The 22,413-nt window shown below is 47.6% G+C and overlaps 1 protein-coding gene across 1 annotated transcript in view; it reads right to left on the reverse strand.

Annotated features, from left to right (window-relative positions):
- Window positions 1–265: 265 nt before the first annotated feature.
- NPAS1 (neuronal PAS domain protein 1) overlaps window positions 266–22,413 on the reverse strand; it is a 31,246-nt gene continuing 9,098 nt past the window's right edge. Inside the window, exons 4-12 of the mRNA XM_070764938.1 lie at window positions 19,049–19,138; window positions 12,299–12,461; window positions 10,482–10,597; window positions 10,145–10,341; window positions 8,263–8,369; window positions 6,465–6,612; window positions 2,228–2,325; window positions 1,846–1,863; window positions 266–1,467 (exon numbers count right to left, since the gene is read on the reverse strand). Coding sequence (XP_070621039.1) covers window positions 266–1,467; window positions 1,846–1,863; window positions 2,228–2,325; window positions 6,465–6,612; window positions 8,263–8,369; window positions 10,145–10,341; window positions 10,482–10,597; window positions 12,299–12,461; window positions 19,049–19,138 — 2,139 coding nt within the window. The remainder of the gene's footprint in view (window positions 1,468–1,845; window positions 1,864–2,227; window positions 2,326–6,464; window positions 6,613–8,262; window positions 8,370–10,144; window positions 10,342–10,481; window positions 10,598–12,298; window positions 12,462–19,048; window positions 19,139–22,413) is intronic.

Consider the following 22,413-nt stretch of genomic DNA (forward strand, 5'->3'; position numbering starts at 1 on the left):
CCCACTTCGATCAACCTGCGATCTTTAGACGATGGTGATGGGCCATCCACTCCCCTTCACGCCGAGGACTAGGAACGGGATATGATGAGCAGGTACGTAGTAGGCGGTAGCTTCTTCCAGGACTAAATATTTCTTTCCTGGGGCTTCGAGAAGGCTGCTGAGCACCCCAGCACCGATCCGAGCTATCTCAAGATCTGATCGCTCCCTTCCAGGCAGTATTCAACTATGGTTCTCTGCGCAAAGACCGTGGGACCTTCGGTGGGCGCTAATCTTCCTTGCGTTCCAGAGCTGACCCACTGTGGATCCCCCCACTGGCCACGGAGAAGGGCAGGGTGGAAAATAAAGAGTCAGCGGCCGCAAAGGCTCCCCCGGAAATCTGGGCCAAGCTGGCCGAGTTCCCAAACGGGGCCACCATGTTGAGCCGCTGCAGGTGGTGGTACATGATCTCACGAGAGGTCTTGGCCTCGGCACTGCCGATGTCCATGAGACTGAGCGGGTGGTGCGAAGGCGGAAGCATGTTGCCCGGCATGGCCAGGGTCATGTCCGCGGGGGCGTAGCGAATGGTACTCGTGGCGTAGAGTCCCGGGGAGCCGGCCGGGGGGCTGGCGTGCGGATTGCCGAGCTGATGCATCAAAGGGAGGACCACGTTGTTCGTGTGGAACCTCTGCAGGACTTCCATCTCCGTCGGGTAGATCAGCGGGGTGAATGGCGTGGCGGTGCCCCGCTCCTCACAGGGGGATCCCGAGAGAGGAGGGGAGAGCGTGTCTCCCGAGGAGGACGGAGCAGCCCGGGGAGAGGCGCTGAAGGGCCCCTTGGCCAGACCGTTATCCATCTCGGGCGGGGTGAGCACCGAGTCGGGGATGGAGACGTACAAATGGGAGGATGCCTGTCGGACTATGGGCTTCTCCAGCCGGAGGGCTTTGTTCATGGGGAAAGAGCCGCCCTTCGCGCCCGGACAGGTCCAGTGTCCCGCTTTGGCCTGGAGCCCCTGCTCTGATTTGATGCTGAGGGCCGGACTGGCTCGGAGGGAGGTGCCCTTTTGGGTCTGGATGACGGAGGTGAACTCTGACGTGCAGGGGCGGCTGGGCACCACGGTCTTCCGCCCGCTGGACTTGCAGCCGTTTGCCTTCCTGTCCAGGGGCCCCATCTGGTGGGGGACCATCTCCATCTCCGAGTCGCTGCTGCTGTCGGAGTCCTCGGAGGTGGTCAGCGAGGTCTCCTCCTTCCCCTTGGATGGGGGGCTCTCTGGGGGGAACTCCAGTTTGATCCTCTTCCTCGGTGGAGTCTCTATATCGCTGCCGGCCCCCTCGTCCGACGCCGCCTCTTCTGGGTATTTCGTTTCAGGGCCGCTGGGCTTGCTCTCCACCAGGGGGCAGCGCCGCCCCATTTCGGCCACTCTCCTGGGTAAGGCCTGGGCCAGGGTCCCTGGGGGTTTGCTGGCTGGACACGGCTTCCCCCGGTCAGTCTCTGAAAAGGGGGAAAGAGGGAAAGGTCAACTGGACAGGCAGTGTATTCTGACCCAGCTCCGCAAACACGACAAACCTTCTGAAGTTAACTCAAAGATTTATTAGGAGTGCCAATAACCCCGGCTAAACGTTTCCGTTTAATCTAATTTATTCGACTTCTATGCCGGCCAATTCCCGTAGGACTCAGGGCGGCTTACAACAATAGAAAATAATACAATAGTGCAATAATAAAAAGAAATCGAATACCGACAGTAGATTAAAACCCTATTATAACCCTAACGAACCCATTATAAAAAAACCCAAAATCAATCTAAGAAACGCACACACCAGCAAAACTTTATTCGGACACGTCCGGTGTTAGAGTTCAGGGCCCCCAGGCCTCTTGACAACGCCGAGTCTTAAGAGACTTTCGAAAAGGCAGTGGAGTGGGAACAGTGGGAACATTGTTGTCTGCCATATTTATTCATCTACATCAGTGTTTCCCAACCTTGGCAACTTGAAGATATTTGGACTTCAACTCCCAGAATTCCCCAGCCAGCTGTGCTGGCTGGGGGATTCTGGGAGTTGAAGTCCACAAATCTTCAAGTTGCCAAGGTTGGACACCCCTTCTGTGAAAGGGTCTGGAGGCTAAACCATACGACAAAACGGTTGCAGGAATTGGGTATATCTAGACTTTTTCCACCCCACCCCAAAGTCTTCTACCACCGGCAGGGCCTCGTCAAAAGGTGGCAGCCCCTTCCATGCCCGTCCAGGGCGTTCACCTTTGAAATCCGTTCCTGCGGCAGGAGTTTCCTTCTGTCTGTCGGGGATGCCAGGAACCTGGAAAACATCCAGAGCGATGTTCTTGCATTCTGGCTTGCTAGAAAATATTTTAAAAATTATAAACAGCAGGGGGGTTAATATTGCATTTATTTGCAGTAAACTGTTTTTCTTCTTTTCAATTTTGCTGGACTGCCCTGACGTCCTATTAGTCTCTGGGCACAATTCAAGGTGTTGTTTATTACCTATAAAGCCCTATATGGCTTAATAATAATAATAATAATAATAATAATAATAATAATAATAATAATAGTTTATTGGATTTGTATGCCGCCCCTCTCTGTAGAGTATCTTCAAGACCGCCTTCTACCGCATACTTCCCAGAGGTATGAGTTGGCCTCCTCCAAGTCCCGTCCACTAAGCAATGCAGGTTTGCAGGGCCGTGGGGAAGGGCCTTCTCTGTGGCTGCCCCAGCTCCATGGAAGCAACTACCCTCTGATGTCCGTAGTGCTCCCACCCTACAGGCCACAAAGACCTGGCTCTGCTGGCAGGCCTGGGGGGGGCATGACATGAACTAACAACTGACAGGGCCACATTGTATGAATGGCCTGTATGTAGGGGATTATGGCTGCTTTATAATTAATTCTTTTAATACGGGGTTCTATAGTTTTAGATTATCATAGAATCACAGAGTTGGAAGGGACCTCCAGGGTCATCGGGTCCAACCCTCTGCTCAATGCAGGGTTCATTAAACCATCCCAGAAAGATGACTGTCCAGTCTCTGTTTGAAGACGTCCAGTGAAGGCGAGCCCACCACCTCCTGTGGCAAACTGTTCCACTGGTTTATCACTCTTACCGTTAGAAAGTTTTTTCTGGTCTCTCATCTAAATCTCCTCCCTGGCAGTTTCATTCCATGGTTTCTAGTCCTTCCATGTGCTCATGAGAACAATGCTGACCCCTCTGCTCTGTGACAGCCCTTCCGATATTGGTAGACAGCTGTCAAGTCTCCTCTCAGTCTTCCAGTCGGTCCTTTAACCGTTCCTCAAAGGACGTGGTTTCCAGACCACACGCCGTCCTTTTAATTCTCCTTTGAACTTGCTCTAGTTTATCAATGTCCTTTTAAAATTATATTTATATTCGACTTCTTTTGCTCCTTTTTTATATTGCGTTATTGTTTTGTAAGACACCTTGGCCGGCATAGAAGTCGAATAAGTAAATAAAAATAAAATAATAATAAATGCAGATTGATTGATGGATCTTGCTTGTGTTGCCCAGGTGGGTCCACCACTGGAGGCAGCCAAGCCGCTTCAACCCCCTGCCCCCCCCCCTTGCTAGAAGACATGCAAATTGCCCACTGATTTGCAAAAAAAGTAAGAGGCAAAGGATTAAAATAAGTGCGGCTCATTCCAGCCGCCTACGAATCAGAACAGATCAGCGGAAAGCCCAGTTTGAATGGGACTGAGACAGCCAGCCCCCTGCAGCCGGAAGCAGAAGACGGAGGGACGGAGGGCGGTGGACGGCAACAGTTGCTCCATTGTCCGAGAACAAACGGAGACAGATTAAAATCGCAAACTCCTTGGAAAGAAAGAAAAACAAAGAGAAAGGAGGGAGGGAAGGAAGGAAGAAAGACGGACAGGAAGGAAGACAGACAGGAAGGAAGGAAGGAAGGAAGGAAGGAAGGAAGGAAGGAAGGAAGGAAGGAAGGAAGAAACAAAGAAAGACAGGAAGGAAGGAAAAAAGAAAAACAAATAGCCAGAAAGACAGACAAAAAGACAGAAAGGAAGACAGACAGACAGACAGACAGACAGACAGACAGACAGAAAGAAAGAAAGAAAGAAAGAAAGAAAGAAAGAAAGAAAGAAAGAGGGAGGGGAATTCTGGGAGTTGGAGTCCACAAGCCTTAAAGTGGCTGAGTTGGGAGATCCTTGCTGTTATGGAAGTATAGGCAGAAGATTTTGGGTGCTCAACTTTCAACCTCCACCCCAAGCGGAAACTCCTGCTGCCCCTTTGCAACACACCCACACCCACAAAAACACAGAACTGCATTATTCACCTATTTATTTACCACCCACCTCTCAATCCCTAAGTCAGTGTTTCCCAACCTTGGCAACTTGAAGACATCTGGACTTCAACTTCAATGCAAATGCTGGCTGGGGGATTCTGGGAGTTGAAGTCCAGATATCTTCAAGTGGCCAAGGTTGGGAAACACTGTTGACCTCTCCCAATTCCTAAGAGGTCAGTAAGGGGTGTGCATAAGTGCACCAGCCTTCCCTCCCCTGTCCTAATGTCTCTCTTTTACTACTATCATGTGTATAAATATTATATCTTTGTAGACCACCAATACGGACTTGGCAAAACAGAGAAATAAATTAAAATAAAATCTGGAGGCTGCAGAGGAGATTCCGTGGAGGCCAGAAGCCCACCTCTCTTTCAGGCCTTGATTGCCCCCCCCCCAAAAAAAGTTGGTCAGCAACTTTAGGAGCAGCACAGCTGCATTTTTCTCTATCTACCCCCTCCCCAAAAAACTGCATAATTCCCCCCTCCCGACATGCTTGCAAAGGGGGCAACAAACTCCCACCTTGGATTGTCACTCTGCTCCCTTTGCTATTATTTCACCCCCAAATCGTGGGCCCTCCTCAAAGAAAGCCCCTCTCTTCTGGCAGCCCCCCTCCCAGCCTTTAAGTGCTGCGGGACCCCCAGTCCCACCCACCCCCATGCAAAGTTTTAGGGGCAGCTGTGGGGAAGAGCGGGAGGCACAAGGAGCTCGCAGGCAGGGAGGCTGCTGCAAGAAAGTTAATTAGGCTCTAATTACAGCTCTAATTAACTAAAATACTAATCACCCTGACAAATCATGCATTAGTATCGGCAATTGCGTGTTGGATTAGCATAAGAATGCTCCCTTTGCCTGGATGGAGAGGAGGGGAAGAAAGAGAGAATGCAGCCATGAATAACCATCTGGGCCGGCCATTCACACATTGCTTTTATCAATGCAAAAAAAGAGGCTCAGTGGAGGCAGTTTAAAGGGTCCAGCTGGGTGGGGAGGGGCCCAGGCTGTTGGGGGGGAGAGAGAGCAGGACCCAGAGCCCCAAAGGTGGATGGAGGGGATCCAGAGTCCAGAACTGGGAGGGTCTGGATTCCTTTGGTTTTTAAAAAAAATATAAGAACTTAAGAAGAGCCCTGCTGAATGGGGCCAAAGCCCATCGAGTCCAGCAATGCCCCCCCCCCAATTGTCCATGGGGATCCTGAGCAGAAAGAGAAGGCAAAACCCTCCCTTTCCCTTGACCCCCAACACATGGGACCCAAGGCAACCCTGCCTGCCTCAACCAACAGAGAGGCGACACTTGGATCCGTTTCAATAACCTACCTACCTACCTACCTATCTATCATCTATCTATCTATCATCTATCCATCCATTCATATACCATCCATCCATTTCTATCTGTCACCTGTCTCTGTCTGTCTGTCTCTCCATCCATAGCTGTCTGTCTATCTATCATAAGAACATAAGAGCCATGCTGAATGGGGCCAAAGCCCATGAAGTCCAGCATTCTGTGTCCCACAGTGGCCTCCCAATTGTCCACGGGGATCTTGAGCAGAAAGAGAGGGAAAAGACCCTCCCTTTCCCTGGACCCCCAACCAATGGGACCCAAGGGAACCCTGCCTGCCTCAACCAACAGAGAGGTGGCCCTTGGACATCCCTTTCAATCACCACCTATGATTCACTCAGCATCCCTGAATCTGTCCAATCCTGCCTTGAAGCTCTCCAGACTGACAGCTGTCACGACCTCTTCTAGAAGGGAATTCCATAAACCAATGACAAAATCCCCCCAAATGGAGAAATCGAGCCCACCACAGAGAAAGACATGCAGAGCTACATTTCTGCTTTAAGGGAATTTTAGGTGGAAAAGCACATCAGGCTGTTTGGGGAAATAAAGGTTGAGGAACAAATTTTGCTGGTCTGCCTCTGTCGAGAACAACGGCATACAGGAAATCCTCGGCTTACGACCATCATGTCTAGCCTCATCTTTCTGTTACTGAGCGAGACGGCCGTTAAGGGACCCTTCCCCAACCCAACGCTTGAGTTTTTCTCTGAGCTTGTATTGGAGCCTCGGCCCCTTTAAGACACGTGGACTTCAACTCCCAGAATTCCCCAGCCAGCCTGCACTGGGTGGGGAATTCTGGGAGCTGAAGTCCAGAAGTCTTAATGGGGCCGAGGTATATCTGAATTCTTACGCTCACCTGAGGATGTAGTTCACCCACACCATGTTCCTTTCGGAGGGGTTCTTGACGTTGACCGAGATGGTGGCGCAGGACTGGACCCAGACGAAGCCCCCGTTCTTCTGCAGCCAGCGGTAATAACGGGTGACCACCTGCCCCTTGTTCAACACTAAAGACGGGCGCAGAAAGAACAAGAGTCCGTCAGAACAGCCACCTGCTCCGTTCAAAACCTTGGCAGGTGCTTTAACTGCCAGGTGGTTTGCTTGGGGACGTTTCACGACCCAACTAGGGAATGCCACTGGTGCGAGGGAAGGTGGAATATGTGCCCTGTTTATATACACAATGACATTGTCTTGTCAATGTCATTGTGATTTTGCCCCTTGGTGGTGTCTCCATTCGGGTATTGCTTTCTGCTTCCTTGTTTGTCTGGGGTTAATCCCTGCTTATCTAGATGTTGCCTGCTGGAGATGATGTATCCTCCCACCCTTGTCAGCACTGATGATGTTCCATAGTTGGGCAATGAAATGTCTGCAATCAAACATCCAAGCTCAAGACTCCTGCTTGAGCGGGGAGAAGGGGGGTTGGACTAGATGACCTACAAGGTCCCTTTCCAACTCTAGTAATTAATCTAAATCTAAAACTAAATCCAAATCTAATGACAGCACCACCAACTCCCCAAGCAAATATATTTACAACATTTCACCACATTCATCTGATACAGCAAATGTGACATTCCTTGAAGACAGCTGCACTTCCTTTTCCAAAAGGGAACCCGGATAAATCATTTAAAAGTATTTTTTCCAGACAGCTTCATAAAAACAATTGGGATGCTTGGAAAAGCTTAGAAAACTCCCCGAGACAGGAGAAGTCTCCCTGATAAACAGATGTTCCAAGTACTGCATGGAAATAAGAAGTTTGTGTTTTATCTTTTTGTAATTGTGTTGGAATTTCTTTGTTTTGGGTGGTTATGAGCTGCCCAGATTCTTTTTTGGGGGGGATGTTGAACTGAATACAGGTAGTCCTCGACTTGCAACAGTTTGTTTAGTGACTGTTCAAAGTTACGACGACGCTGACCAAAGTGACTTATGACTCGTTTTTCAGACTTATGACCGTTGTAATATCTCTGTGGTCACATGATCAAAATATGGATGCATGGATCACTCATATTTATGATAGGGTCACATGATCCCCCTTCTTATGACCTTCTGACAAACCAGATTCACTTATCCTGTTCCCCAAAAAATAAGTCACCCCCGAAAGTAAGACATAGGAGACGTTTCATCTCGCAGCATTCCCGAACAGAACATATATAACATATATGTGAAGAATTATAATTGTTGTACATGGAAATAATGGTACAGTAGTAGTAAGAAATTTTTGATAGGATTCAAAGTTTGTCTGGTTATGCTGGTTTGTGACGACAACTACTGCACAGTATATAATAAATGTTCTTTTTTTGTTCAGCAATAAATGTGAATTCTTTCTTCTTCATTGAAAATAAAAAAGACATCCCCTGAAAATAAGACGTAGCACATCTTTGGGAGCAAAAATTAATATAAGACGCTGTCTTATTTTAGGGGGAAACAGGGTAACAGCCCTGTTACTAACAGCCAGGTCGTAAAACAGAGCCAACCATCGTTTAACAATTGTCTCACTTAGCGATCAAAATTCGGGGCTCGATTTTGGTCATAACTCAAGGACTACCTGTGCCACTACTATGCCTGGTGAAGAAGGAAGCCTCGGGGGCTGCAACCTCTAGCAAGGAGCCCCGGACCCATAAATCCGGACACACCGTTGCACCCTTCATGGGGCCACTTACAGTCCAGGTGGCTTTGGTGGATGCCCTCCACGTCCTCTCCGTGAATGAACCGATAGCAGCTCTTCCCCACCAGTTCCGAGGGACATAAGTCCATGTAGTCGGTGATCCTAGAGAAGAGGAGGAGGAGGAAGATATGGCAGTTGGCCAGAAATGGCCTTTGGTGTAGAAATTACAGGACACAGAGAGATGATTTCGTGAAGCAAAGCTTGTCCGGGCTAGGAAATCTTTCTGAGTGAGCAACTTCGTGATTTGAACCTCTGGACTTGCCAGTTTATTATTTATAACCAGGTGAAATTGATTGTCCATCAGTGTTTCTTCCTAAGTGGACAGTTGGATTTCACAAAAGTTTGATTGACTTGGAGTTATATTGTGTTGTTTAAGTGTCCCCTTTATTTTTTTGAGCAATGTATATAAAGTACTAATTCTTCACTTAACCTAGTTACAATGGGAAGGGTTAGTATGTGACACACAGCATACAGACAAAACCCTATCAGGGTATGATTCCTAAACAAATAGAAGAGTATTGAATTCGTTTTTACCTTAGAAAAAGGGAAGGGTTTTAATTACCTTAGGCCAGGGGTAGGCAAAGTTGGCTCTTCAATGACGTGTGGACTTCAACTCCCAGAATTCCTGAGCCAATCATGCTAACTCAGGAATTCTGGGAGTTGAAATCCCATGTCACAGAAGAACCAACTTTGACTACCCCTGCCTTAGGCAAACGGAAGCTTAAATGTATAGTTATTTCCTTAAGCTAATCAAAGGAGTGGGTTGCCTTAACCAGGCACATAGGTTTGATCCTATCATATCCACAGAGGGCATTCCACATTCTTGTAGACATGGATAGTTAACCCACATTTTCCCTAGACACCAATAACTTTTAGATTTAAATAAGATAGAAGAATAAGGTGCTTTATTGACAAGATAGGTTTGCCATCGGCATCCTTCAGTCTCGCAAGACCATGGTATCATGCTCTGGATAGGTTTGCCATATGGTTGCAATAAGCATCTTTCTCTCTCTGTCTCTCTCCCTCTGATTGCTCCCTCTCTAATTACTCCCTATTTCTGGTTTGTCTGTGTAACTATACTGTAGAACTGTGTGTTCAAATGATGGTTTGATGTATTTTGTAAGTAAGGCTTATAGTATTGCTTAATGTGTTGAGAGAGGCTTATAATATTGTATATGTATTGTGAGTATTGACTGATGTAATTGTGTAGGACTAGGATTGTTCTTGACTAAGCTATTTGCCAAATTAAATAATATTTAAACACTTAATGTATTGGGTTATCTGAATTACTGCTTGTATCTCAGGGCTATCAGTTGGATATCTGCCACCCCCACATTGCCCCTGGGCATCCTTGGTAACTCAAGGGTTACATAGCTAGCCTCCATCCCCAAATGTGACAGGTTCTAGACCCACCAGGGGCTCTTCTGGGCTTCACTTTTGCATCCGCTTTTTTTAAAGCCGTTCCCTGCAAGTGGCGGGACCCAGGGGAAGAGCCTTCTCTGTGGCGGCCCCGACCCTCTGGAACCAACTCCCCCCTGAGATTAGAATTGCCCCCACCCTCCTTGCCTTTCGTAAACTACTTATAACCCACCTCTGCCGTCAGGCATGGGGGAACTGAGACCCTCTTTCCCCCTAGGCCTTTACAATTTTATGCATGGTATGTCTGAATGTATGTTTGGTTTTTACTTTAATGGGTTTTTAATTGTTTTTACTATTGGATTATTGTGTATACTGTTCTATTATTGCTGTTAGCTGCCCCGAGTCTCCGGAGAGGGGCGGCATACAAATCCAATAAATCAAATCAAGTCAAATCAATCAAGTGTCCGGCATTCTCCTGCCAGGGGATGGCGACCGTCCCGCCGTCCCCTTTCACCCACCTGCTCTCGCAGTACACGATCTGAAGGTCCATGTTGACCCGGAAGACGAACATGTGACACTCGATGCGCACCTCGCTGAGCGTGGAAGGGGGCAGCGTGTGAGCCAGCGCTACGAGTCCCAGAACCCGGCCCAGCACCGAGTGGGCGTGGGGGTAGGACGGGCGCCGGGAACGGAGGCGGCCCGTGACGTGAATCACCTGGAGGGCAAAAGAGGGAGGGACGCAGGGAGGGTCAGGCCCCACGGAGAGACGCTGTGGCCAAAAGGGAGCTCTGAGTCGCCCTTGACTTACGACCCCTTCATTTAACGACGTTCATGTTTAACCCGAAGCCTTTTTACCTTGTAGCCCGAAGTCTTGATGTGAAGTCCTCTCTTGGTCAAAGTGGACTTCAAGCGGACGAAGAAGGAGCGTTCCAGGCCTTCGTCTCCTTCCGTGGTGCGGGAACTAGAAAGATCTAAAACACAAGGGTGTGTGTTTGTGTGGGTGTGGTGTGAGCATCACACAAATACACACTGTGTTTCTATGTGTGCCACAAGGGCGACCGGGGGAAAGAGAGAACGAATTTGTTCACCCAAAACCTCCCTCGCCATCTCCAAACCATCATTTGAATTGTTTTTTAAATTTTTATATTTATGTTTGGGTATGTATATGTTGTTTGCTTTTTTAAATATGATAGGGTTTTATGTGCTTTTTAATATTAGATTTCTTTTCGCTGGAATATTGTTTTTATTACTGTTGTGAGCCGCCCCGAGTCTTCAGAGAGGGGCGGCATACAAATCTAATAAATTGAATTGAATCGAATTAATTGCTTGTTTTCCTCCCTGACTTCTTTTTATTATTGTCATTGTTATAATAATTTTATATTGTTTCGTGCTGTCCTGAGTCTTTGGGCATTGGGCGGCATAGAAGTCAAATAAAATAAAATAAAAATAATTACAAATCCTCCTCTTCTTCAGCCTTCAAGGAAAAGACAAACCCTAGTAAAAGTTCTCATTTGTTTACAGGGGCTCCAGCCGTGGCCCCTTTGAGACTTGTGGGCTTCCACTCCCAGCTTTGCTGGCTGGGGAATTCTGGGAGTTGAAGTCCACCAGTCTCAAAGGGGCCACGGTAGATCTTGAATTCTTACAACCCCCTGAGGATTTAGTTCACCCACACCCCAAAAAAATAATATTTAAATTTATTTATCTATGGGCTTTAAAAGCATTTATCTCAAGGTATTGCATTGTAAGGTATTGGTATTTATAGAAAAAACTATATATGAATACAGGTAAGTCCTCAACTTACGACTACAAGCCCTGAATTTTTATTGTGAAACTTGGGTTCAGTGAGTTTTTGCCCCATGATCATAATTCGGAAGGAGGAGGAGGAGAAGCAACAAAGGGGCAAAGTGGGCCAATTCAGGCCAAGGGGCCAAGATGTGATGGACCCTCACCCAAACCCTGGAGGCCCCCATCTTCTCCTGAGGATTCAGCCTTGACAGCCGGCTGATCTACTATTCTCTTTCAGTTGCCGTCTTGGTATAAATGTTTAACTACCTTCCCAAATAAAAGCTCAGCTGACAACAATCCAGGGGAGGAAAGAAGGTGGCCCGAGAGACCCTTTCTTTCTTTCTTTCTTTCTTTCTTTCTTTCTTTCTTTCTTTCTTTCCTTCCTTCCTTCCTTCCTTCTCTTTTCCTTCCTTCCTTCTCTGTCCCTCTCTCCCTCCCTCTTCCTTCCTTCCTTCCTTCCTTCCTTCTTTTGGCTTCACTTCCCCTTCTTCCCCCCTCCCAAGCCCAGGTACAATTAAGGCCCGGCTCAGCACCTGCACCCCAGGAGGGAGCCCCCCAACTCACCAGACCCTGGCAAAGAGGCTTACTCTGGAGTCAGAGGGCACAGAACCCATCTGAAGAAAGCAGCCGGGTCAGAAAACCATGATTTATTCAAGCTGCGTTTTAAACAAAGACACCGCCGGCTGCCTTCAGGCCACGCAACAAACCCAGTTATGGTTCTGCCAGTCAGAGGACAATCCATGGCTGGTTGGCATTCTGTCCTGTAAACTCCAGACCAGACCAGAGCGCCTCTGAGCATGTGCTAAGTGCTTCCTGACTTAACGGGCAGCTTCCAAGCCTGCTTGAGCAATCGGGCGCTTGGGGGGGGGGTCCAAGAGCAGCTGTACCTGACTGAGGACCCTCGGAGGAGGCGGAGGAGCCCAGGAGGGGGGCTTTGGGGCGGTGGGGGTGACCAGGGCCCAGGGGAGCCTTCAGCCCCAGCTGGTCAGCCACTTCCAGGTGGTCTCCAGGGTGGACATAGTCGAAGATGCTGCTGCCGGTCAGCTCCACCTGGAAGACCAAAGAGAAGTTCAAAGGTCATAGGAGGACGGTCACCAGACATCCTCAAATGCTTTGGAGCCCACCCCGGGGCCCCTCCCAAGCTTAGACCCATAACTAAAGCAGGGAGGGAGGGAAGGGAAGGGGAGATTGGATAGGATGGAGAAGCAGAAGAAGGAAGGAAGGAAGGAAGGAAGGAAGGAGGGAGGAAAGAAAGGGAAAGTAAAGTAAACGGGATAGGATGCTTCTCTTTGGCCTGGGGGGGCACGGGTGTCTCTGCAGAAATGCCCCCTTAGCCCCCGTTTCTCTCTCTACTGCTCCCAGGCCCTCGGCTGCAACCCCCCAGAGCCCCCCCCCTTAAAATCACATTCCAAGTTAGTTTTGGGGGGGGTGATGCTTTGAGACCCTGCCCTGCAGACCCCTGGGCTGGGTACCAAGACGATTCAAGTCCACCTCCCCTGCATTGCAATGAAGGCAAAAGAAATCGATAAATAATAATGCAGAAGTATTGGCTTTCCCTAGCGAGGGTGGCATGCATTCAAAGGAGCTAGTCCTCATTAAAGATGCCGCCAGCTACTCTTCAGCCAGGAGATCTCTCTCTCTCCCACACACACACAAATATAGGGGGTGGACAAAACAATGGAAACACTTGACTTTTTAGCATCATAATGTTTGAACATGTTCAAATCAATCAAAAACGTGACATATTTTAATGTTTGTTTGTTTTTAATTCTGTTGATATGGTTTTTTTAAACTAACTTTTTTTTAAACAGAAATTTAAGGAAATGGGTTATAACCTCCTAGAAATGACCTCTCAGACTTTCAAAGAGGCCCAATTGTTGGTGCTCGAATGGGAGGCGCTGGTGTCACAGAAAGTGCCCAGATGTTGGACGTTTCCAGAGGTCATGTCTCAAAAGTCACGGCTGCTTTTGAAAGAGAAGGGAAAACGTCCTCAGCCAAGCACAGGTCTGGTCGAAAGTCGAAGTGGTCTGAGAGAGACCGGTTGGACTCTAAAGCGAATGGTTAGAGCGGATCGCAAGACCGCAGCTCCTAAAATCACTGCAGAGCAAAATAGACACGGACAGAACCCAGTGTCCACAAAAACTGTTCGGAGGGAGCTTCACAAATCTGGATTCCACGGAAGAGCTGCAAGGTGTTTCCATTTATTTGTCCACTCCCGTATATACATACCCATACTTATATATAGTATATTTATTTATTTATTTATTTATTTATTCATTCATTCATTCATTCATTCATTCATTCATTCATTTATTGGATTTGTATGCCGCCTCTCTCCGGAGACTCGGGGCGGCTAACAGCAACAATAAAGCAGTGTACAATAGTAGTCTGATGTTAGAAACAATTAAAAACCCATTAATATAAAAAAACCAAACATACATACATACATACCATGCATAGAATTGTAAAGGCCTAGGGGGAAGAGGGTCTCAATTCCCCCTTGCCTGACGGCAGAGATGGGTTTTAAGCAGGTTACGAAAGGCAAGGAGGGTGGGGGCAATTCTAATCTTTGGGGGGAGTTGGTTCCAGAGGGCCGGGGCCGCCACAGAGAAGGCTATACAGTATACACACACACAAACACATATATATTGCATATACACATACATAGGTACCACACACAAGATAAGACAAATTCCTTGTGTCTGCATTCACACTTGGCCAATAAAGAATTCTATGTTCAACATAAGAAAAACCTTCAGGCATCAGAACAGTATTTAAAAAAAAAACCCATTGGAAAGTCTTAATTCCAAGTGAAGTTTTGGGAAGGGGGGGAGGAGGGGGGGAGGATGCCAACAGGCAGGAAGCCCGAAGAAAGGGGCCATGAGGGGAAGGACATCTCCGGGGCGCCTGGCAAGGTGGGTGCGGGGAAACATCGGAAGCGCCGGTCAGCCAGGTGGCCGGACTCCAGCCTGCCATTGTGAGGTTGCCCGGCAGCCAGGAAGACCTGGATTGCAGCATTGCCATTTATCTCCCTGGCATTCAGCTGTGCCTGGCTCCTCTGCAGCCCCCTCACCCCCCTTGCCACCCAACCCAGGTGCTCTGCCCTCCTCCCAGACAAGGCCCCTCCCCTTCCCATCAAAGGCCGCCATCTCCTTGCCCGAGGTTCGCTCCGGGCGTGCGAGACTTGGCAGGCAAGCAGTTGAAAAGGGCAGCGTGGGCACACGCCTCGGGGCTACGGCGAGAGAGAGAGAGACGTGCCTGACAGGCTGAGCCCAACCAAGCACAGATTCCCTGGTTTCCTCCCCGCCCCCAATTGCAGGTAAATTACCTGGCCGGCAGGTAAATTTCTAGCCAGTTTTAATAGTTAGGGTGGGATTAGAACTCACCACCTCCTGGGAATTGGCCCAAAGTCACCCAGCTGACTTTTATGGCTAAAGTGGCGCTTGAACTCTAGCCTGGTGCCTTAACCACTAGACCAAACTGCCTCTTTATTTATAATAGAAAAATAGAAGATTGACTGCAGAAAAAGACCTCCTGGCCCATCCAGTCTGCCCTCCTACTATTTCCTGTATTTTATCTTAGGGTGGATATATGATTATCCCGGGCATGTTTACATTTAGTGACTATGGATTGACCAGCCATGTCTGCTGGAAGTTTGTTCCAAGCATCTACTCCTCTTTCATAATAAACAATTATTTATAATAAACAATTTTGACACTGTCCCTCTTGTTCTCGGCACGACGCATCGGGGGGTGTACGACGAAAATGTGGAAAATGTTTCCTCTCGTGGCTGGGTGGTACCAGAGGAAAAGCCACGTGGGCCGCTCGTGGTGGCGTAAACCGGGGCTCCGGATCGTGGCGTGGTTGTCCAGAGGGAAGGGCTGGAAACAGCCACCCCAGAGGCACCATCCATCCATCCATCCTTGGAAGGACGTCGCACGAATTCGGACGACCTCGACAGGAGATGGCGTGTCCTCCAGACATCCTTCGGGTGACTCACCCGCCATTCCGGCCACCTCCTCAGCCAAGGGTGAACCGTGCCCTGCATATTCTGCCAGGCGCTCGGTGGAAGGAGACAGCTGTCACTCACACACGTCAGGCGGCCTATCTGGGCCGGAGTGTGTGTGTGTGTGTGTTTGTGTGCAGCTGGGCTTCTGGAAAAAGAAACCACGTCCTTTCCTTCCTCCCCCTCCCCGTCCTTCTTTTCATCCCCCTCTAATTGCTTAAGGCAAGTGGGTGAGTTGAAAGACCCCCCCTCTAGGGTCTCCCCGCAGACAGAGACACTGGCATCTTTGGCGATTGGTTGGAGCCGCCGTCGAGGACGTGGGCCCCTCTTCTGCCGAGATTCAGATCCCAGCCCCGTCTCCCGTTCTTGCCTTGTTCTCAAGGTGAAAAGGAAAGAATGTGGGAGAGAAAGAGGAGCTGGGAAGAAAAAGAAACTCGTGGAAGTGTGGCTAAGTGACTGGTTCCAGAAAAGGCGAGGAGGGGGCTTCCGGTAGGATCTTTGGAGACCCGCAAGGTTTCTTCCAATGGCGGAAATTTCAGCTCGCATAAAGTTCAGCTTCAAGTAAAAGTGGTCAATACAAAATTCCTGGGTTTTTTATCCCTGCTTTCCTCCTAGGGGGTCAACACTGTGGAACTGTGCAGGGTTTCCTAACCTGAACAGGGGGTTGGACTAGAAGACCTCTAAGGTCCCTTCCAAGGGGGAGATGGTGATCCCGCTGTATAGAGCGCTGGTGAGACCACATTTGGAATAATACTATGTTCAGTTCTGGAGACCTCACCTACAAAGAGATATGGATCAAATTGAACGGGTCCAAAGACGGGCTACAAGAATGGTGGAAGGTCTTAAGCATAAAACCTATCAGGAAAGACTTGATGAACTCAATCTGTCTAGTCTGGAGGACGGAAGGAAAAGGGGGGACATGATCGAAACATTTAAATATGTCAAAGGGTTCAATAAGGTCCAGGAGGGAAGTGTTTTTAATAGAAAAGAGAACCCAAGAACAAGGGGGCACAATCTGAGGTTAGTTGGAGGAAAGATCAAAAGCAACATGAGAAAATATTATTTGACTGAAAGAGTAGTAGATGCTTGGAACAAACTTCCAGCAGACGTGGTTGGTCAATCCACAGGAACTTAATTTCAACATGCCTGGGATAAACATAGATCCACCCTAAGATAAAATACAGGAAATAGTAGAAGGGCAGAGACTAGATGGACCAGGAGGTCTTTTTCTGCTGTCAATCTGCCAGGAAAATTTGGGATGTGGGGCAAACACTTCCCCCTGCCCAGAATTAGGACGTAATCTGGAATTAAAAACCTGAAAGTCCACCCAGAGTGGGTTATTGACGGGCGAGGGTCCCTGGCTCGCAAACGGTTGCAGGCCCCTGACCCTTTTCGACTGCTGATTTGCAAGGCAGATTTCTTATTTGAGGAGGGGGTGTTTCTCCTGAGCGTTGGCCACTCCTGCAATTTTCTCTACCCCCCCCCCCCCAGTCTTTCTGCCTCGATTTCTCCAGCAAGAAAGGGATGGGGGGGGGGAATCCTTAGCAAATGTCTCCCTCTCTCTCTCTCTCCCTCCATGACGATCAATCAATTCCTGCTCGGAAAGAGCCGGCTGATCATTGATCATCAATTATCAGACGAGAGCTGCCTGCCTGGCGTCATTTCCAGGGGAGATAATTGCAGTGGCTCATTATGTATGTGGCGGAGCGACTGGCGGGCCGCAAAACCCAGACGGCGGGCGGATGTTCTGGGCGCTCAGCAGGTGAGGCCGGCGAGGACACGGGAGAGGAGGGAGTCGAAAGAGCGGCTGGGCAGGCGGGAAGCGTTTGCCGGGAAAGCTTCCCCCAACCACCAAGTTCACAGCAGCCTACTCAAAGGTTGCTACAAGTAGTACGGCCTCGTTCGTTGGTACGATGGATCAAACTCACAATGGCCTTGGAGGAAATGATTTAGGGCAGGGGGTTCGCAATCCGGGTATGAGTCAATACTCCAGGGCAGTGTTTTTCAACCAGTGTGCCGGGGCACACTAGTGTGCCGCGAGACATGGTCAGGTGTGCCGCAAAGCTCAGAGAGAGAAAGAAAGGGAGAGAGAGAGAAAGAAAGAGAGAAAGAAAGAGAGAAAGAAAGAAGGAGAGAAAGAAAGCAAGAGAGAGAAAGAATGAGCGAGAGAAAGAGAAAGAACAAGAGAGAGAGAGAGAGAACAAGAAAAAGAAAGAAAGACAGAGAAAGAAAGAGAGGGAGGGAAGGAGAGAGAGAGAAAGACATATAGGGAGGTAGGGAGGGAGAAAGAGAGCAAAAAAGAGAGGAAGGAAGGAAGAGAAAGAAAGAGGGATGGAGAGAGAGAGAAAGAAAGATGGAGAAAGAGGGAGAGAGAAATAGAGCAAAAGGGAGGAAGAGAGAGAAAGAGAAAACTTTTTTTAGCAGCCCTCCCCCCTGCTCAATGTGCCCCAGGGTTTCGTAAATGTAAAAAATGTGCCGTGGCTCAAGAAAGGTTGAAAATCACTGCTCCAGGGGGTGTAAAAACATGGCTTTCAAAATTTATTTATTTATTTATTTATTATCTATCTATCTATCGATCGATCGATCGATCGATTTGTCTGTCTGTCTGTCTGTCCGTTCGTTCGTCCGCCCGCCCGCCCGCCCGCCCGCCCGCCCGCCCACCCACCCACCAATCTATCTATCTATCTACCTACCTACCTATTTATTATTTGGACTCTAGGCGACCTACAACCAAATAGAAAGATATAAATACCCCATCAATATAAAATAATAGACTTCCCTAAAACAGTACAATATGGAACCCCTTAAAATCGACACAAAACTATTCAAAACCCACAAAGAACACTCACAACAACTAAAAAACCCTGCGTATCTTTCCTGGTTAGATCCCAGGAATACACTTCAGTATTGGAGTTTCAGAAACACAAAACTATATTTCCTTAACAAGTTGGCTGAGAACCGCAATTACGGCAAAATAATGTCTGTTTACTGCCAAAGAGTCTTAAGTTATCGCCAAGGCCAATAACAAATGTCCAAAACCCCCCGAAGGTTTGTAAATAATGTCTCCTAATTGGGCTGAAGCAAGGGTACACATTCTTTTTGCAATAGCTGCAGTCTTTCATAAAGCAATTGTCCAAAGGCTGGGTTTCTCCAAGAAAGCAGGGATGTTGGTTTAGAGGAAACTCTGGGTCCGTTTCTCTTTCTCTGTTAAACCACGAACGATCACTCCTGCAAAGGACACTCCCACAACCCTCCCTTTTTATGCACGCTGCAGAATTCCTTGTTACTCTCAGCTGTGATCAAGATCTCCTCCTGCGTCTGTGCAACTGTTCCTGTCTCCCCCTAATCCTCTGCACACACACGTTCAGGATGGGGTCATTAATTGCCCCCTCCTCATCCGACCCAGAAAAGACCCTAGCTGGGGGCTGCAGGGGCCTCCGCCTGTACCTCTCCAACACCTTCAGCTTCCATCTCTCCTCCCCCCTCACTGTCTGAATCCTCCGATAGCCACACAGGTCTCCTCTGGTTCAAAATCCGTTATCAGAGGAGCTGGCTGTGATCCAACCACAACAGGGTATAGAAAAAGTGGGGAACCCCTGATTCAGAACCTGCATTCGTGCGCAACACCTACCTGTGAAAGGCCCAGGTAAATCGACACGGTCTCGGAGATGTAAAGGAATTTCCCCTCTTGGTTGAGTGCAAAGACGAAGCCATCCAGGGACTGTGGGGAAAAGGAACACAACTCAACTGTGGTTTTGGTCAGCCAAAAGTCATGAATTTTGTAAGTCATTTGTCTCCAGAGGTCCAAGAGCCTCAACACCTAACATGTCTTTGTTGATTTGGGTAACGACCAACTTTGGATGGTAAGTCAAGGACTATATCTACGAGACCACCTTCTGCCGCACGAATCCCAGCGACCGGTTAGGTCCCACAGAGTGGGCCTTCTCCGGGTCCCGTCAACAAAACAATGTCATTTGGCGGGGCCCAGGGGAAGAGCCTTCTCTGTGGCGGCCCCGACCCTCTGGAACCAACTCCCCCTGGAGATTAGAATTGCCCCCACCCTCCTCGCCTTTCGTAAGCTCCTAAAAACCCATCTCTGCCGTCAGGCACGGAGGAACTGAGATATTCTCTCCCCCTAAGCCTTTACAATTTATGCATGGTACACTTGTTTGTATGTATGTTTGGTTTTACAAATAAGGGGTTTTTTAAAGATATTTTTAGGATTGGATTTACATGCTGCTTTTGTTGCTGTTGTTAGCCGCTCCGAGTCTGCGGAGAGGGGCAGCATACAAATCCAATAAATAATAACAATAATAATAATAATAATAATAATAATAATAATAATAATAATAATATATTTATCACCCAAGAATCTGCTACTAGAATCAAAGAGATACTAAAATGTCTAGATTCTAAGAATCTGAAACGGTTCTTGGATGTTGTTTTCTGGTTTTTTTAAAATTATTATTATTATTATTATTATTATTATTTATTTATTTATTTATTACTTAGATTTGTATGCCGCCCCTCTCCGAAGACTCGGGGCGGCTCACAACATGTAGAAACAAATCATAAGTAAACAGACAAATTTAAAAATATTTAAATATTTTAAAAAAACCATATTATTATTATTATTATTATTATTATTATTATTATTATTATTATTATTATTATTATTATACTGATGGTCTTTGACTGTAATAAAGGTCTATTTATTATTATAACTGCAATTGTGTGTGTGTTTGTGTGCGTGTGCGAACACAAACAATCTTCCCCGACAACACAATTCCCTCCTTTTCCATCAAACTGGTGATGGAGCCCAACTTCTTTAAAGCGCTTTGGGTTGTTCGGTGCGTGTGGTTTTAATATTCGTGCCTAGTTGTGTGTGGCTTTTTGGATGTTGACTGGGGTGTTGTTGGCTGGCAAAACACCGCACACAGAACAGCCCAAAGCACAGAGAGACGTTCCTTGAAAATGGGCCCCAGCAAGACTGTGAAAGCTCGGAAACTCAAAAATTCTGGTCCCAATTGGATCCTGCAATTTTTCTCTTGCGACATCTATATCTTCATTTATGGCCGTCACAGCATCGTTACACTTCTAATTTTCTCCCTAACTTTTCCCACGACTCTATTTGAACCATTTGAGAAATTCAATAAAACTAGATTAAAATACACTTTGCAAAATAAAATAATAATAAAGGGAATACTCAATTGACACATCCTAGAGCTGAATGAATGAAATATTCTCACTGAATCCTTTGTTCTGTGCCAAGTTGTATGTGCACAACAGCAGGTGAAATTGGTTGTCAATCAATCCCTAAGTGGGCAGTTTGATTTCACAGAAGTTTGATTCACTTTGAGTTATATTGTGTTGTTTAGGGGTTCCCTTTATTTTTTTGGAGCAGTTTAAAATAAAAGGTAGTGAATTTCTTGGGGATCCTCCAGAAAGTGGGAGCTCCATAGAAGTTGGAAAGGGGGAAGATGGAAGGGGGGGGGAAGGAATAATCCAACACACACTCACACACCTTTCCACAATTGTTCCGGAAAGCAGGAAATAATGGCTCTCTTGGGCGCCCAAAGGAGGAAGCCTGGAATGGCCCCTCTGAATGAAACCTAACCATGGCAACTCATCCCCCACGCCAGGAAATTTCCCTTCTCCATCAACTCTCCAAAGCCCAGCCCTGACCCTCCAAAGGCAAAGCCCCCCCAAACCCCCCCCCCTCTTTTCAAGGTATGTTGGGGAAGTTACAAAATCAGCCCTGGAGCAGGAAAGACGGACATCCTGAACTCGGAGCCTGACGTTTTCCAAGTTTGAAGACAAAACCCATGGCGGGGGGGGGGGGTGTCCTGGTGTGGAAGGGTCACCTATAAGGGCACCTCCTGGCACAAGCAGAGTCCGTGAATAAAGACTCAGCTGGGCACAGAAGCAGATTTGTTGCTGCTGATTCATTTCTCTAGGATCCGAGTTCAAATCTTCACAGAAATAGAAGCAGTCCACCAGGAGAATGGCGGTCTATAAATCTAATAAATAAATAAATGACATCTATCTATCCATCTATTTAGTCTCCAGAGAGGGGCGGCATAGCAATCCAGTAATAATAATAATAATAATAATAATAATAATAATAATAATAACAACAACAACAACAACAATAACAACAACAACAACAACAATAATATCTATCCTATTCTCTATCTGTCCATCCATCCATCTTATCGATCTCTCTCTCTCTAAATCTGTCTGTCTGTCCTTCCATCCGTCCATCCATCCTATGTCTCTCTCTAAATTTATCTATCTATCTATCTATCTATCTATCCATCCATCCATCCATCCATCTATTTATCTATCTGATCATTTGTCGCCTTTATTGTCTTCCCAAGTAAGTCAAGGAAGCGAACATATCCAACATTATTTTTATTATTATTTATTAGATTTGTATGCCGCCCCTGCCTCCTTCTATTTTACCCACAAACAACAACCCTGTGAGGTGGATTGGCCCAAAGTCTCCCAACCAGCTTTCACGGCTATGAAGGGACTAGAACTCACCGTCTCCCACATTCTAGCCTGATGCCTTAACCACTAGACCAACCTAAACCTAAAATAGAAGAGGGGGGGAAGCCTGAAGATCCCCCCACCCTCTATATGTTCTCCTCAACACCCCCCCACCCCAAGAGATGCCCGATGTCCTCTGGTGCCAATCATTTAATTGCTGCAGCCGTGACCCCCAAGCAGACTTGATGGGGGAGAAGCCATTTTATCTGTCATTGGTAATTAACACGTCTGAACATTATATTCCGCACCGTTCCTCCTCCACAGCTCCACTGGGGTTGTGCCAAAGCATTTCCTCAATGTCACCTGTTGCCCGGGCATTGGGGAAAACCCCCATGGTTCCCTGAAACGGGGGTCTCCAACCTTGGCCACTTTTAAGCCTGAAGAACCTCAACTCCCAGAATTCCAAATAAAAGTGGGAGATGGATTTTGGCATTTGTTCCCTGA

The sequence above is a fragment of the Erythrolamprus reginae genome, chromosome 11 (genome assembly GCF_031021105.1).
Source record: "Erythrolamprus reginae isolate rEryReg1 chromosome 11, rEryReg1.hap1, whole genome shotgun sequence".
In the NCBI taxonomy this organism is placed as follows: domain Eukaryota; kingdom Metazoa; phylum Chordata; class Lepidosauria; order Squamata; family Dipsadidae; genus Erythrolamprus; species Erythrolamprus reginae.